The 16413-nt window shown below is 41.0% G+C and overlaps 1 protein-coding gene across 1 annotated transcript in view; it reads left to right on the forward strand.

The window, feature by feature from the left end:
* Window positions 1-13832, forward strand: part of EEF1AKMT2 (EEF1A lysine methyltransferase 2) — a 15592-nt gene extending 1760 nt beyond the window's left edge. Inside the window, 4 exon segments of the mRNA XM_074232224.1 lie at window positions 4295-4409; window positions 7040-7147; window positions 9448-9664; window positions 13735-13832. Coding sequence (XP_074088325.1) covers window positions 4295-4409; window positions 7040-7147; window positions 9448-9664; window positions 13735-13829 — 535 coding nt within the window. The 3' untranslated portion in view covers window positions 13830-13832.
* The last annotated feature ends 2581 nt before the right edge of the window (window positions 13833-16413 follow it).

Consider the following 16413-nt stretch of genomic DNA (forward strand, 5'->3'; position numbering starts at 1 on the left):
GCCAAGCAAGGCAAATTTCTGTGTTGGCCACATCCAGCACACGTTGACATCCCATTCTGCTCCTGAGTTTGTCACGTCTTCATCAGAGACAGTCTGGCTCTTCGTCAGCAGTCATCTGCATTGTTGTCGGTCATGACAGTAACAGTTTAAAAAGAGAGTGTCATGAAGAAATCCAAAAATTAGACAGGGAAGAATTTCTATAAAGTTCAACAGAAAGAGGTAGAGAAAAATGGTTGTGACTGGAATGTGCACCAGACTTCCTCTGTGGAAACAGGTAATACAGGAGGTTACAATAGTCATGAGGGATGTGAGCTCTGGACTTCTGGGGGAGCTCTTTATATGAAAAGAGGAACAATTAATTGTTTCTTGACTCAACTTGATGATGATTGAGTCCTTCAAGAGGAAGAGGAAGTAATAGGAGGAACTGCTACTTTGGACTGAATTTCTTTTCAACAAGGAGATAAATGATGAAATAGAATTGATGCGTCTTAATTTGGGAAGTGACTAAGACTTCCACCTTAATATTGGTGATAGAGAAATGAAATCTGGGCATAGCCTAATTTTAGGAGAGCAGTTTCTATGGTCATTCAACTCTTCGGGAATTAAAATTTTATAGCAGAAGTCAGACTTGAGGAATAGGAACCTTTCACTTAATTTAAAAGACAGGCTATTCAGAAAGGATAAAAAAGAATGGCGCTCTACTAAAAATGATGTGGATGCATAGGGAACTCTCCAGCCACTTGAGATTTTCTTGTTTTAAGGTTTTTGAAAGGCAAATGGGGTTAAGTGGCTTGCCCAAGGCCACACAGCTAGGTCATTATTAAGTGTCTGAGACCAGATCTGAACCCAGGTACTCCTGACTCCAAGGCCAGTGCTTTATCCACTGTACCACCTAGCCACCCCTGCCACTTGAGATTTTAAAGAACTATTTACACCATTTGGAGACAAAGGCAGGTAATGCAGGATGAATACATAAATGAGAATACATGTCAATGGTGCTAAAGTGCAAAAGCTCAAAAAAAAAAGCTCAAAATGACCTACCTTGACTGGCAAGGAATGCTGAATCCAGTAAAAATGGTTTCTTTGTCTCTATTTTAGGGGATAAAAGAGGACTGAGACTGGTACTGCAGAGAAGGCAGAAAGATAAAATTAGTCAACTCTTTTTGCTTCTGTTATTTGCCGAGGAGATTGATGGTCAGACTGGAAAGGACCAAAGAGAATGACTCCTAGGGAATTGGTGCCCAAGATAGGGACTGATGCCAGGGAGAGAGCCAGCAGTTGTGACTGTGAAACCCATGTCCCAGGTCTTTGGAGAATGATGGAGAATAGGAAATGTGACACCAAACTGGACAGTGACCAGTGTCTAGGTTTCAAAAAGGAAACAATGGTTCTGCTCACTGTCGGCCAGTGGCTGGACTTGGATTCTTATCAAATGCTGGTAGATCGCAATCATGAAAGGGCATTTAGCATTATCTGGATAAGAAAGTGAGGGCCGCCAGACTTTTCCCAGGATAACTAGGCTGTTCCCGGGGCTCTCATCCTGTCTTGGAAGTCATGGAAAGTTCTGAATAGCGGCTCACTTGTCTACATCTTAGCACCATGCTCATAAAAGCCTTTTTAGGGTTCTAGAAATACATATTAATGTTGCACTTTATGGTGATGTGGCTTCCAAGACAATTCCCCCCTTCCCCCTGGCTCCCCATGGGAGAAATTCTTGTCAAAGAAATGTTTAACTGACCTTCACCTGTTAGATTTTTGCTTACTTAGCAGTATTGTTCACATGTTCCTGAATAGGTTTTATCTATATAAGAGAAGTAAGGTTGTGACTAGTCAAAAACACTGAAAGATCTCAAAGCAAAGTTCCAGAAGCAGAGAATGAAAAAAGAATGCTTTGTCTTTTGGCCAATTAAAGCCTAGAAATTCCAGAGTGGAGATCAGTGACCCTGAAGAACATACATTCCCCTGGACGACCTGTCATTCTTGTAGGGACAAAGAAGAAAGAGGAATTGGCTCCCTTCCTAAGACCTGCTAGTTACAGCGGGCATGCGTTTGTTATCACTGAATCAGAAAACCAAAGTCAAGGAGGCCATTGCAGACCAATCTTGTTCCCCTAATGGTTCCTACAAGAGTTGATTATGATTAGGGGAATGCTGATTATCTAGTTTTTCTAGATTTCAGCAAAACAGTTGATAAAATAACTCCTGCTTTGTGTGGATGAGATTGATCAGACGGTTCATTTAAGTCAGAAGCTCTTAACCTGAGGTCCAGCAACTTTCTTGTTAAAAATATTTTGACAACTCTACTTAAGTGGCCAATTTAAGTAGATTTAGAACAAGAGGACTGATTGAACCCCAAGACAAAGCCTTTCTAGATTCCCTAGCAGTTTGTATAGGTAACTAATGCAGTGCCTTGGGGATCTGTCTTTGGCACATTTTTACCACTTTTCTTGAAAAGCATAAATCAGGAGTTATTAACCCTTTTTAGTGTTGTGGACTCTGCCTTCAATGTCTTCTTGTGGATTCCCTCCCAGAATAATGGTTTTCAGTGCACACAATCAAATTCATAGGATTACAAAAGAAAACCATTATGTTGAAATACATTTTTTAAGGTCTTTTTAAGGTGTTTTAAAAAGCAAGTTCATGGACCCCAGGTGAAGACTTCTGGCCGAGATGGAATGATGTTCTTATCACAATGGCAGACAACCTAAAGCTTTGATAGCTATCTGAGTCTTTGGATGGCAGAATCAAGAAGACGGAGCCGAATACAATACAGTGACATTCACTGGGGGTGGTTGTAATATCATGCCCTCTGGTTTGACAGATAATGTCTTGGGGGCCACATGGGGAAAAACCTGGTTAGAAGATAATTCTATTTGGACTAGGGCTTTGGAAGCTGACAGGCTCACTCTATAGGTGAGACCACATTTCTCTAGTGTCTGACATTATGCTAGCTAGTTAGTTGACCTACAGTCAAAAAAGTTCTACTCAAGGCATGCCACAAGGCTTCTCTGGGGTGTGCCCAGAGTTGGGGGCCAGTGTGATGAAAGGTTTTCAGATCATGCCATGGGACAGTTGTTTTAAGAAACTGGAGAGATTTTACCTGAAGGAGAAAAGACTTAGTGTCCACATGATAATTTTTTCAAAGTATTGGAAGGGTTAGAATTGTTCCTCATAATCCCAGAGAATGAAGCAAAGAGCTCCAGAGAAATGATGGAGAAGCAGATTCAGACCTGATGACAGGGAACAAGTCCTAGGGGGTCTGGAATGGAGGGGAAGTGAAATGGGAGAGCTGAGCAGGGGCAGGATGGAGGCAGGTCCAGGGGCTCATTGTGTAACTTCAATATTAATATTAACCAGACTCATTGAGACATGGATCATAATATCAATCAACACTTAGGACTCTTAAGGTTTAAAAACTGGATTTGTATACATACTTTCATTGGCTCTAGTCCTGAGCTTTTCCCTTCTTTATTTATGTTAAACTGTATTTTTCCAGTCAACATTTACCTTATTCCTTTCCCATTGAGAAGAAAAACAAAACTTTCATTGTTAACACACACATACAAATACAGATATGTTTATATGTCAAGCAAAACAATTCTCTCACTGGTCATTTCCCTCCCCCCCCCCCCCCCCCCCCCCCAATGTATCAGAGTCCATCACTTTTCTATCTCAGTTGGTGGGCAGCATGTTTCAATTATGAGCACTTTAGAACTGGACTTGGTCATCATGTTGATCAGAGATCCTAAGTCTTTCAAAGTTGTTTGCCTTACAGTGATGTTAGCTATGGGTTAGACCATGTGGTCTCCAAAGTCCCTGCCAACTTTGTGCTTATCTAATTATTTTAATTCTTACTCACAAGAATGATAACTTTTGAAGTCCTGTGGGTTTCGAAAGTAATGAATTTTGTGATTTGTTTTAAAATCTCAGGTTTGCCTTTGTCTTGAGTGATTTAAAATTATTGCCATATGGTGGTTATTCCTCCTTCAATGTGAGAAGCTCCCAAACTGTAAAAATATCGGTGACCTAGAAAACACTAATTGTTATAATTAAAGAGTCTCTGCCTAGTCTACCCTCTTAGCCTCTAGAGTATTGTGCTCTCACATCACAAAGAGTGAAGTTTCAGTTGTAACAGTTAAGCCAACGTTGAAAACATTTCTTACACATTTTAAATTTGAATTAAAAGAAGTCCTAATTGCAAATGTGTTTGGAACCAATTGAGTAGAAGTTACCTTTGTTACAGGTCTTCTTGGTTTTTTTTTTTTATTACTTGAATTCTTTTTTTTTTCTGATAGGTTTGGAGAAGAAAGTATGAGCCGATTAATTAAGTGGATGGAAAAATTCAAGATTCCTTTGGATGCTTCCGTGCTTGACATTGGAACTGGAAATGGGATCTTTTTGGTTGAATTGGTTGGTATTTTTTGGTGTCTTTGTAATAGTCAAACTTTTTAAATGGTCTTTAAGAAAACTGGAATATTAACCATCTGTGTCTAAAGCAATAACATCTTGCTTTGATAAAATTTCATTGTTCACTAATCTCATTAATGTCAAGACTATAACCTTTTTTTTTTAAAGAAAAGACATATTTAAATTGGTAGAATTGAGACTCCAGAGGACTCAAGAGTGGACCTTAAGAGAGGAGACCTAGAATAATATGGTGGAGGAAACTCCATCCATTGTGACAGCTAAGGGAACCTGTGAAGAGGCTGGTTGAGTTTGAGGGACAAGGCAAAACACTCTTTTTTGTCCCATTTCCTGCTCTTTGATCCTTGCCTCCTTAAAGGACTGACCAGCTGGCTCGTTCCTAATTCATGCAATGCCTTCAGGGTTGATGGATGGGGGCTTCCTTGAGTGCCCTAAAACCTCCAGGGGATTGTGGTCAAGTCTGAGCATGGATTTTAGCCCCATCTTACCTTCAACCAATCAGCAGACATTTCTAGTTATCTGCTTTGAACCTGGTGTCAAGTACCCTGGAGGAAAGGCAAGACTTGGGCCCTGTACTTGTACTTTGAGTTGGGCCACATTCAGGTCAATCCCTCAGAATGGGTTCAGTCTGAGAACAAAATGAGACACTTGGAGATCGTGAAATAGCTAACTGAAGGTGATTAACTCAGCCATACCAGCGATGAGGATCTCCAACAAGGAAAAGCATCAAGAAGCCTTGAGCCAACAGAACTAAGAGGATGCTTCCTCTCCTGAGGCAGCCAAGTGTTGCAGGACACCTGGGAGAGATGAGATAGCCTGAGCCTTGAGTCTCCCAGTCCACCAAGTCCCAAGGATGGTCTTAACTTTTAAGGGAAAATTAGCTTGACTTGCACAGGGTAGTGGAAGAGTTCACTTGAATGCTTAAGTGTTTCTTTGAAGAGACAGACATGGATGTGAAAAACCAATCCTCATACAATGTGGGTTGAGCCAAGCCAGTGTTGCTGAATGAACAGAGGTTCCCTGAGTGTAGGATGGCTTTGAGAGAGAAGCTTCATCCACAGCCTGTGACTTGAGTGCTTTGGGAAGGGACTGGGAAGAATGGGGCAGGACAGGTGACCCTCCAGGGGGCATGTTTCCCTTTTGTGACCTCGTCAGGGCTAACCTTGATTTGATGGTCTTTTTAACAAGCTTGTTTCCTTTCCCTCTTCAATAGTTGGACTATTTATTTAATAAAATCTTTTTTGAATTTATTTTTAAATTGTTTTCAAAATTCTTTTTGAATTCCAAATTCTTTCTCTCCTTCCAGACTCTCCTTCACCCAGTGAGAAGGCCAGCAATATGGTATCAGTCATACATATTAAGTCATGCCAAACATTTCCATATTGATCATATTGCAAAAAAAAGCAAGAAAAGTAAAGTGAAAAAACATTTCAGTTTGCACTGAAGGTTGCACTCTGGAGATGAGAACATTTTTTTATCATGAACTTTTTTAACAACTTTTTAACCTATGATCTATGAACTTCAAATTTTTTTGATAACTGTTTCAATGTAATAAATTTTCTTTGTGATATTCTGTATTTATGTATTTAAAAATTATTGTGAAAGGAGTCTAAGAAGCAACTCAACTGCTAAAGGTGTCCTAGATACCAGAAGCAGATTAAGAACCCCTAATTTAGTCAAACTCCCCAAAGATCAAAATGGTAGGTGGTTTGGAGAGGACCCCATATTATGATCTGATTTGTTTCTGAGCTTGGGCTGCTTAGAGATAGCCCTGTCACTTTGGCACCTTGCTGTATGCCATCCAGTACCTGAACAGTCTCCTGGCACCTAGCATCAGTCTGTTCCTCATCTGGTTTGGTGTTCATTTTCAAGGAGGACAAGTCAGGATGGCTGGTAATGTCCTGGAATGTAGTGGGTGACCAAGCTCCACATCTTCCTGCTTCACCGTCCTTCATGGCCTTTGGAATAAATTGTCTCATACATCCAATTCTGCTGGGAATAGTCTTTATTTGCTTGGAGTAAAATCATCCCCCGAGTCTGACTCACTGACTAGTTTGAGGCCTGTTGGTTATTCTCAACCTGGTGTAGCCTGTCTGCTAAGCCCATTTACTGGGTTGTGGCCACTGTACATGCTGAAGCTTCTTGGAGAGGAGAGAGACCTCATCTGTACAAAGACACTCAGCTCACCAGTTTGTTGTTCTATGTGAAAGGCCTTTGAAGACCAAGACATGCTAAAAACATGAAGCTTCATTTGAATTTGGTCAGATCATTTCATTGAGTCAGTGTTGATTGTGGAAAGATGAATATTGACATCAGAATTTAAAACTTTTTTTGTGATGATACGCTTTTTCTCATTTTTTGAGAAAGTGTGAAAATATATAATTGCTTTTGAGGAAGAAATCAAATAGTGTAAAAGAGACTAAATTGTTATGGATTTGGATTTAAGTCTTTGACTCCTACTCACAACACTTTACAAAATCACTTCTGTAATATTCAAAAGATTATTTGTTATTTGTTGGCTGTATTTTAAAAAATTCCTAAAGGAATGTTAGAGTATTTTAGGCTCAATAATCTCTATTATATGGAATAAATTGTGAATTTTTTTTTATCTTTAGGCAAAATTGGGCTACTCTGATATTACTGGAATTGATTACTCTCCTTTGGCAATACAGCTTTCTGGAAGAATAATAGAAAAGGAAGGTTTAACCAACATTAAACTACAGGTAGTTTTATTATTAATAATGCTTAAAAAAAAGAAAAGCATTTCTATATTCATCAACGCAGCCCAGTTTTTTTATCTACTGAATTTCTTTGAAATCCACATTCAGACTCGTTTACAAATGATGCTCCTAGAAATGAATGTGCACATTGCAGTAGGGAGGAAAAAGAATAAATAAATTATGCCTACTTCTGTCTGTAAGGCCGATTGAGGAGAAGGTCAGCAACCTCCACAGTAGAATTCATGGGAAACTGAGGCCTTGGATTCCATTGTTTTTCCTCTGGGCCAGGGAAGCAGAATGTCTTTGCTGCTGTTTGTGAGTCATCCCTGTGTTTACATTTCCTTCTCCCAAATCTCTGAATGTACCCTTGTCACCAAATAGGTAAAGTCAAGCTCCCCTCTGTGAGCAGATGCAGCATTTTGGCCTTATTTGTTCTCTAGGCCTGAGATGGACCATTACAAGCCTTCTGCATTTAACTGCCTTTTAGTAGTTTTTTAATTGTTATCTTTTACAATGCTTTTCTGGTTTTCCATATATCATTTCATCAGTTCATAGAAATCTTTGTGTTTTTTCAAATCTTCACTCATCTTTTTTTATGGCATAGTAGTGTCTATTTTTTTTTCATATTCATAGCTTGTTCAGTCATTTCCCAGATGATGTGTTTAGATTGGGGGGGGGGGGGGGAAGAGAGGAGGCCAGTGTCACTGGACCTTATTCATAGTTTTTCCTATGTCAAAAACAATATCCTATTTTCAAATGAAATTGCTGTAACACATTCCACAGCCAAATGTAGGTGATTTTCAATATTTCTCTGAGAACTACTTTATCCATTTTCTGTAAATAATGGAGTTAACTAACACTGACTTTTTAAAAGCTGCTTTTCAAAATGAAGAAATCTACTTGTTGTAAAATGTAGCCACCAACATTGAAATCTACTTTAGAAAATTATTATTATTATTGTGACAGATTGCTACTCTCTATTCTACAGCAATTTAAAACTATTGCTGGTAGCTATTTTTTTTAACATTTTAACACTGTATTTGTTTTCCTGTTACGTAGCATAGTACTATGTACCCATCATTTTTTGCGAGGCTCTGAATTCCACAATTTGCCCCCTCCTCCCTCTTCCCCCAGAAGGCTGTCTGACAGTCTCTACATTGTTTCCCCATACATTGATATAAATTGAATGTTATAAGAGTAAACATAAGAATAAACATAAGACCCGCCCCCCAAGAAGATGGGAAACTTAAGGAGAGAGAGAGAGAGAAATGTCCTTCAGTCTGTGTTCAGATCCCAATGGCTCTATCTCTGGGGTGAGTTGCTTTCTTTATCCTAAGTCCACCAGAGAAGTTGCTTCAATATTTTTCCTACAGTTGCTATTACTAGTTGTACCTCCACTCTATTCCTCCCCACTCTCATTTATTCCATTCTCTCCTCTCTCTCCTTCATCCTGGCCCTGTCCAAAAGTGTGTTGCATCTGAGTACCCTCTTCCTTGATCTTCCCTCTCTTCTATCACCTATTCCCTGCTTCCCTCCCCCCATTCCCCCTCATCCCGTCCCTTTCCTCCCATCCCAGGGCAAGACAGATTAGAAAATTATTTTTATCTTCCAGATCAGTATTGAGATCTACTAAGATTCACAACTAGGAGACTTAGAGATCATGCAGTCTCATTTTACAGGGAGATTCAGGGAAGAGCCCAGGATCCCAGAGGCAGGGATGGGAGCCTGTTACTTATGGTTTACACTTGTTCTTTGGCTCCTTGAAACCTTGTGGCCAGTATCACTATGAATGAAGCCAAGGAAGCTTTCAGTTTCCCTTATCTATGTTGTGTCTTGAACCAGAATTAGAACTTGAGGCTTTAGGTCTTAGTCTTCTATTTGTAGCTTAATCATGTTATTTTTCCTTTTGGAAAGTAAGCCTGAAGTTATTTAAGCACAACCAACTTTTTAGTGAACCATGCCTGGGATGTCCTTTATTATTAGCAGGTCACCTGGTTTGGATTTTTCTGACTATCTCCTGAAAATGGTAGAGTTTGGGAGTGCAGTGGAAAAAATAGGAATCTTCTTCAGTGGTCTGGCTAGTGGTAGTTAATCACAAGCCTTTGAAAATCATAGATCTTTTTAAACCTGTTCAGTCTTTGAAAAAAGTCTTTAATATTTTGATACAAAATGTTTTATAAAAGTAAAATGTAATGAGGATTTACTGATGATTTTTTCCAAAGTATTCTTTCTTGTTGATTTATCTAAGTCCAAGGAACAATTTGTGTCCATTCTCATTATACAAATATTTATGTTAAATTTAGGTAGAAGATTTTTTGAATCCTTCCAGCAAACTCTGTGGATTTCGTGTTTGCATTGACAAAGGAACCTTTGATGCCATCAGTCTGAATCCTGACAGGGCATCTGAGAAGAGGAAACAGTATGTGAAATCTCTCTCCAGGGCATTGCAAGAGAAGGGCTTCTTTCTGATAACATCTTGTAACTGGACCAAGGATGAGCTGCTCAATGAGTTCAATGAAGGTCAATGGCCCCTTTGTAATTGTCACTATAGTCTTGCTAAAGTTATTGTCACGGCAGTGTTTTCCTGGTGGGCTGTAGCAGGGTGTTAGGGTATCTCAAAATCTGAGGCTGGTGCGTAATACACAAAGGCATTTGCAGGTGAGGCCATTGAGTTCTTTGTACATTTTGAAGTCAAGTCCCCATCATTTATCAAGCACCTACCATGTGCTGATACAAAGAAAGGCAAGACGGAAGACATCTTCTGGACTCAAGGAGGCTGAGGTACTAGCATTGAAGAAGATCAAAAAAAGTTTCTTACAGGAGCCAATGTTTTGGCTCCAACTTGAAGGAAGAAAGGAACTGGAGATGAGAAGGGAAAGAATTATAGGCCTGGAAGACAGCCAGAACTAATGTTTAGATTGGGGGGGCAAAGAGAGGATCTCACTATGTGAAGAAGAGTTAGAAGCCTAGAAGGTGGGGTGGGAGTGGCCCAAAAGTCAAACAGAAACTTGATCCTGGAGGTGATAGAGACCCTTTGAACTTGATTGAATGGTAGGGCTTGGGGGGGGGTGCTCATGGTTAGGAAGATAGCTTTGCCAGCTGAGTGGAAATGGATTGGGGGTGGGGAGACTTGAGACAGGTAGATTGACCAGTAGCTAGTGCAATAGCCCAGGTGGGTCAGGTGTGAGGTGACAGCACCTTGCACTGGGGTGGGGGCAGTGTCACCGGAGAGAAGATGGAGAGCTGGCAAGTCTTGGCAATAGATTGGGTCTGGGGGCATCAAAGAGGGAGGAGTGGAGGAAGACCCCATGGCTTCCAGGAACTCTTGATTCTAGGATATGGGTGGGACCCAATAAGAGGGAAGTTTGGAAATTTTCTTAAGGAATCCTTGAAGAGATGAGTTTGAAGCATAGTCTCCTTGCTCTTGGCTCAGTAATCTGCCTTGCTCAGAGAATAAAATGAATAAGTGCATGTTCTACTGATCCCTTCACGTCACTGAGTTTTTAATTGGAAGAAGAATGGAGATGTTTGCCAACTGCCAGTCAGGGATCTTTGTTTTGGGGGGTTTTTTTTGTTCTCAGTATTTATAGAGCAATAGGAATTATATTTACCCTACACAGAATGTTCATTTAGAAGGAAACTGAAAATTTTCTCCTATCACTTTTATAGCTATGTCCAAAAAACAGTAGCCAGTCCTTAACTCAGGGCCTGGCCTGTGATAGGATCTTAATTAATCATGTCACAGAGCACCAGACCTGGAGGCAGGAAGATCTGAGCTCTAGACTAACTCAGACACTTCCTAGCCATGTGACCCTGGACAGATCACCATACCTTTATTTGTCTCTGTTTCCTCATTTGTCAAGCAAGGATGATTGCAGCACCCACCTCACCAGGTTATTGGGAGGATCCAAAGAGATCAAGATTATGTGTCACCTACTGCGGACAGTGCTCTATAAGTTGGCTATTCTGATTATTATCTGGTTCTCTTTAGACCAGGCCTTCTCTCTTCCTACCTGGTATTTTGTTCTTTTGTCTCCTTAACCTTAGATGATGCTCTTCCCGAACTGACTCTAGCCTCTTTTTCTGGTCTTTGGTCCAGGTCTTCCTCCCCTCCTCTCTGGGAGCCCTTCTCCACAAATCCTTTCTTGCTTCCAGGGATGAGGACCTTCCCAAAACTTTCTCCTGTCTGACACTCTACACTGTATTCTCTGTGTCTCTCGTTTAACTGGGCCCCTCATTTTTACCTCCCTGTCACCATTTCTTTCTGTCCCTGAATCCTGGGGCTCTGCCTCATTGTAGGATGAATCCCTGTCCTCAAGGGGAGGAATCTTTGAAACACCAAGAGGAAAGAACGACTGTGCTAGAAACTCTGGCATCTTGCTTCTGAGAGCATCTTAGAATTCTTAGGCAGAAGGTTCTGCAACCACTTTACCTGAAGTGATTCCTTGTTTAATGGTTCTTTGAGTCAGAGGAAATGATGAGAGTTCCTAAGTCTTGCAGAGGCCTTTGTCTGTACAATGTTGTTGTACTTGTAGACATTGTCCCCCTGGTTCTGCTCACCAAATTGGGGCCCAGAAGTGGTATCTCTGGATAGGCAGGGCAGAGAGTCCCAGATATGCATGAGATAGACCTTCCCTGTTTACTGTGTGAGAACATTGTGAGCAGTGCTTTTGTAATCCATATAAAATGCCTGGAAATCTTTGGAAAGAAAATTCAGTTAGTGTTGATTGTATTTGTTTTTGTTTTGGGGCTTTTTTTTTTGTCATTAAGACATTCCCAGGGAAGTTACATTCTCCTTGGAAATCTTTGCTTAGTATGCCAGGATTTTCTGACTTTTCTCTTTAGACCATTGTCTGTTTTATTGTTGGGGCTGGGGGTGGGTGGCTAAGCTGTGCTGAAGCCAAATCAAAACCAAGGTGACCTCCTAGGAGTTCTGAACTCATCCCAGAAGGTAAATCCTTGGAGAACATATAGCATCTGCTGCTCCAGTGATAGAGGAGCAGGGGTCCTTCTTCCTCTTCAAGTCAAAGTGGTTTTCATTTGGGAACTCAAGCACTAGCACCAGGACTAGCTTACCAAGGACCCTTTTTGTGTCTAGTCAGGGACTCTCAGAGGCCAGGAGCTGGAACTTGGAGGCTCCTTGTAGATGTGCTTGAAGCTTGACCTGGCCAGAACTGTGGGTGACTTGGGACATTTGATTTTCACACTTATCTCCCAAGTTTGAGATTTGTCACAATGTCCATTGGGACCCTGCAGTAGCAGCCCTTTCCCCCATCATAGATTTGAAAATCCGTGCTCTATATTCTGACTGAGCTCCTGTTGCTGCTGCCCTTTTACATCATGTCTTTTTTTTTCCACCTCTTGGAGCTTTCAGACAAAACTTGTCCTTTGTCATTAATGATGAGGAATCTTAATAATAGTGAGGAAAAATGGGTTTGAAAATGGTGCCTTTGAATAATGGCTTAGTAGATGCTGGGTATTAGAGCATATTAAGCTTTTAAACATGCTGTGGGCAAGGACAATTGCAACCGGAGATATTAGAGAAAACAGTGAAAACATCAGTGCTTTTACCCAAGTGATTTGAAAATGGGCTTTGGAATTCCACATAGGATGCTGAAAGAATGTGTGACTATCACTTGGCTTCAGGTTCTCATTACCTACCAACTCAGGGTTCTTGTTCCTCATTCACTTGTGGGTGGAAGAGCTTTTGTTTTTGCCCACTCAAGAAAGGTTTGGTTTCTTTTCTGTTTACAACTTACTGTTACATTGAATCAGTCTCAGTTGTCTTATTTTCCATATTTGAGGTCTCCCTTCTCTCTGTCCCCCTGAAGATGAAACCCTCACATGCTTTCTTTTATGGCATGCTTGGTTTGGCTCTAGCTAAGGAGATGGAAGCAGACACACACACACACACACACACACATGTGCACAAAACATCCCATGGTTTGGTGGTTGGATAGTCCAGGAAAAGGAACCCAACTCATTGGATAGATAGGTTTCATCTGATTTATTATCAGTGGATAGCGTTACGGTTGGTTGGTTGGTTGGTTGGTTGTTTTCTTGCCCTGGTTGGTGAGTAGCTACTAAGAAAACTACTAAGTATGCCTGGAAAACCCATTATGGACTTTAGAAAGTGTGGCATATATTAAATCACTGTGCAGCCTTTCCTTAGCTTGGTCTCCCCATTTTGGCTCTAACCCTCTCCTCCCCCACACTTCTGATTTTATTTCCATTTCTGCTGTGCTGCACTTGTTTTCTAACCTGTATTTTCTTCTGTGTTTCACAAATTGTGGGGGAAAAAAAATCCAAGTGAGTTGTTGGAATATAATGAGAAGGCAGAGCAGTGAAGATGGTTGAATGTTAGAACCATTGTTTGCCCTGATCAGAGGATAGTCTTGAAGGGCTGGACACGCTGACCATCAGCCAAGTTGTAAAATAAAGGCTGTCCACCAAGCTTCTGGGTAGAACCACCTAACTTTGTAAAGTGAACTACTGATCAGTGAACTAGTGATCAGTGAACTACTGACATGATGCCCCTTTGCCAAGACAAGTGTCATCCCTAATGCAAGCATTTTAATTCTGTCCTACAGGATTTGAAATTTTGGAAGAACTGCCAACACCCACGTTTATCTTTGGAGGGAGATCTGGAAACAGTGTAACAGCATTGGTTTTCCAAAAAAAGTGAGGTCTGTCTCTGGACAAATTCAGTTTTCCTTTTGAAAAAAACTTGAGTGTTAGATTCAATCTGTCAGAGATGTGAGCATATCATTTCCAAGTTTATGGCACAAGAGAAGGCTGCACCCACCAGATAATTACTCTGGGGTGGTAAGACATCCTAGACCTGCAAGGACTTGGTTTGGAGAGGCTGACAGAGAATTATTTTGAATATATTTTATTTTTGAAATGTATATATTTTCTTTGATTAAACAAATCTTTGTAATCGTGGAACAATTTAAAATGTGAAAGCAGTAAAGTAATTCTGTAATTTTTATTCTGTGTCTTGGTGTAAATTTTTTTGAATTGCTAATTACCAAGACTTGACCAAGTCTCCATTTCAGGTTCAGAATTTTATATTTTGATTTTTTAATTATAGTTAGCAAAGAATGACATTCAATTTTAATTTAGAATTTCTGGGTTTTCTGCAATAGACTATCTTTCCATAGATCATATCTGGTCTATGGATCTATCTAAATGATAACTCAGTGCTAACCATTTATATAGCTCTCCAGGGTTTACAAAGCTCAACAGAAACTTGTCATCTGCTCCAGGAGTCTCAGAGTGATCATGTCATTGTCTGAGGTCACTTGTATCAAAAGTAGAAGAGGCCAGGGCTTGTTAGGTCCTCATGTGGTGCTGGCTGGCAGGCTGCTCCAGACGTCACAGCTCTGAGGATGGTGACTATATCAGTGGATACGACCTCAAACAATGCAGACAGTAATCCCTTTCCATTTTAGTTTTTGTAATCTCTATAACAGTGTGCCCTCCAGAACTAGTGTGGTTGAGCTTCATTGGAGAGCTCATATGTTGGTTACAAACTTATTTGAGGACTCTCTCCAGTCTGGACAGACTCTGCCAGAAATTTGTTCTCTGGGCAGAGCCTTCAAAGCCATGACTCGATGGTAGATTAGAAGAGGACAATGTCCCATGAGCTGCCTCTGCCCCTTTTGGCTGGCCTTATGTGTTGCTGATTCTTTCAGCTTTTCCAAGAAAGAGATAATAGGGAGGGATTAAAAGCCCAATTGTTGGGGACCATATTTGGTCCCCAGAGTGATACTTATGAGTAGGTGATGGTGGAGCTCAGATCTCTTGTGTCTGGAGGTGGGGCTCCCTTTTTGTTATGGTTCTGAGGAAGAGATGACCTCCTTTGAGGACATGTGAGATTACATCATAAAATGAACGGCATGATAATTCATCTGGCAAATGTTGTTCCACAAAGAGCTGATAGTGAGTCAGCCGCAAACTGCAAGCTTTCTACTCCTTTGGGAAATTTGGTTTTTTTGGTTTGGGTTTTTTTTTTTAAACTGAACACTGAAGTTTACCTTTGAGAGGACATTGTTGGCCTTGCACATTTGGTTAATATGAAGACTGATAACTTTTCCTTAATCTTCAACTTGTCAGAGAAGGAGGAAAGGAGATCATTTGGCCAAGATATATTTCTTGCTGCCCCCCCCCCCCAGCTTTTTCTTGCTTGGAAAAGCAATTAGAGTCAGTGTTGCCAAAAACCCCCACAGATATTAGGTAGAAATAGGTCAAAATTTATTAGGCGTTTTTAAAAATTTGATATTTAAATTTAGCAAGAATTTATAACATACCTACCCACTCTGCATGGGACTAGAACTACTAAGATAAAATAGCAAAATGATCCTGGCCTCCTGGAGCTGGAAGATGGAACACATGCCCAGAGGAGACTAGGACATCCCTGGGAATTCTTTGATCTTGGGAGCTCCTGCTGGGGCAGTCAGGTAGCCTGTCCTGGGGATACAAAGAAAGTCCCCAAAGCCTTCAACTGAGGCAAGTCACCATTTTTCTGTGCAGCTTGTGGCCTTAAAGAGTGGCCTTGAATTGCTTAGAGAATTTACTGAGAGGTGAAGTAATGGTTGCATTATGTAGCCTGGGGGGATTAGAAGGAGTGGGACTCAGGCTTGATTTCCACCCACTGTGGGCAGCCGATGTGTAAATGCAGAAGACGTGCAGCATCCTCCATGAGCCCAGGGCCCTGGGCCCTCCTGGACATGGTGACCTTGTAGCTGTCCATGCTTCCCCACCCAATGCTGGTCCTGTCTTGGGAATGAGGGGATGTCCTAGGCAAAATGGACAAGGGCAATAGAGCAGTGTTTTCAGGAAATACCAGTATGGTTGCCCTGTCCAGGTGAAGCATACCCTGCAATAGGGCTGGAAGGTAATTTGAATTTGCAAGTAGGCTACAGGCTGACTGAAGGTGCCAAAGAAGGAACTTTTATCATGAAGGAAATAGGGAGCCAGGGAATTCTCTTGAACAGGGAAGAGATCTGAGCAGAACTGTACTTTAGGAGGATACTTTTGGTATAACTGTGCAGGTTGGGTTGGAGAGTGGAGGGATCAGTTGGCTTATGTGATGTGAGGTACCTATGGGGGGGGTGAGGAGAAGGGAAAAGATGGGGAAGGATGCTGAGGAAGTAGAATGGACAACACTTGGGAGGTGAAGGGAATGAAGAAACAAGTCCTAGGCTGAGGTTCAGACTGGACAGACCTGGATGAATAACAGTGCCCTTAATAAGTGGATATATTAG

The sequence above is a fragment of the Macrotis lagotis genome, chromosome 4 (genome assembly GCF_037893015.1).
Source record: "Macrotis lagotis isolate mMagLag1 chromosome 4, bilby.v1.9.chrom.fasta, whole genome shotgun sequence".
NCBI lineage: Eukaryota > Metazoa > Chordata > Mammalia > Peramelemorphia > Peramelidae > Macrotis > Macrotis lagotis.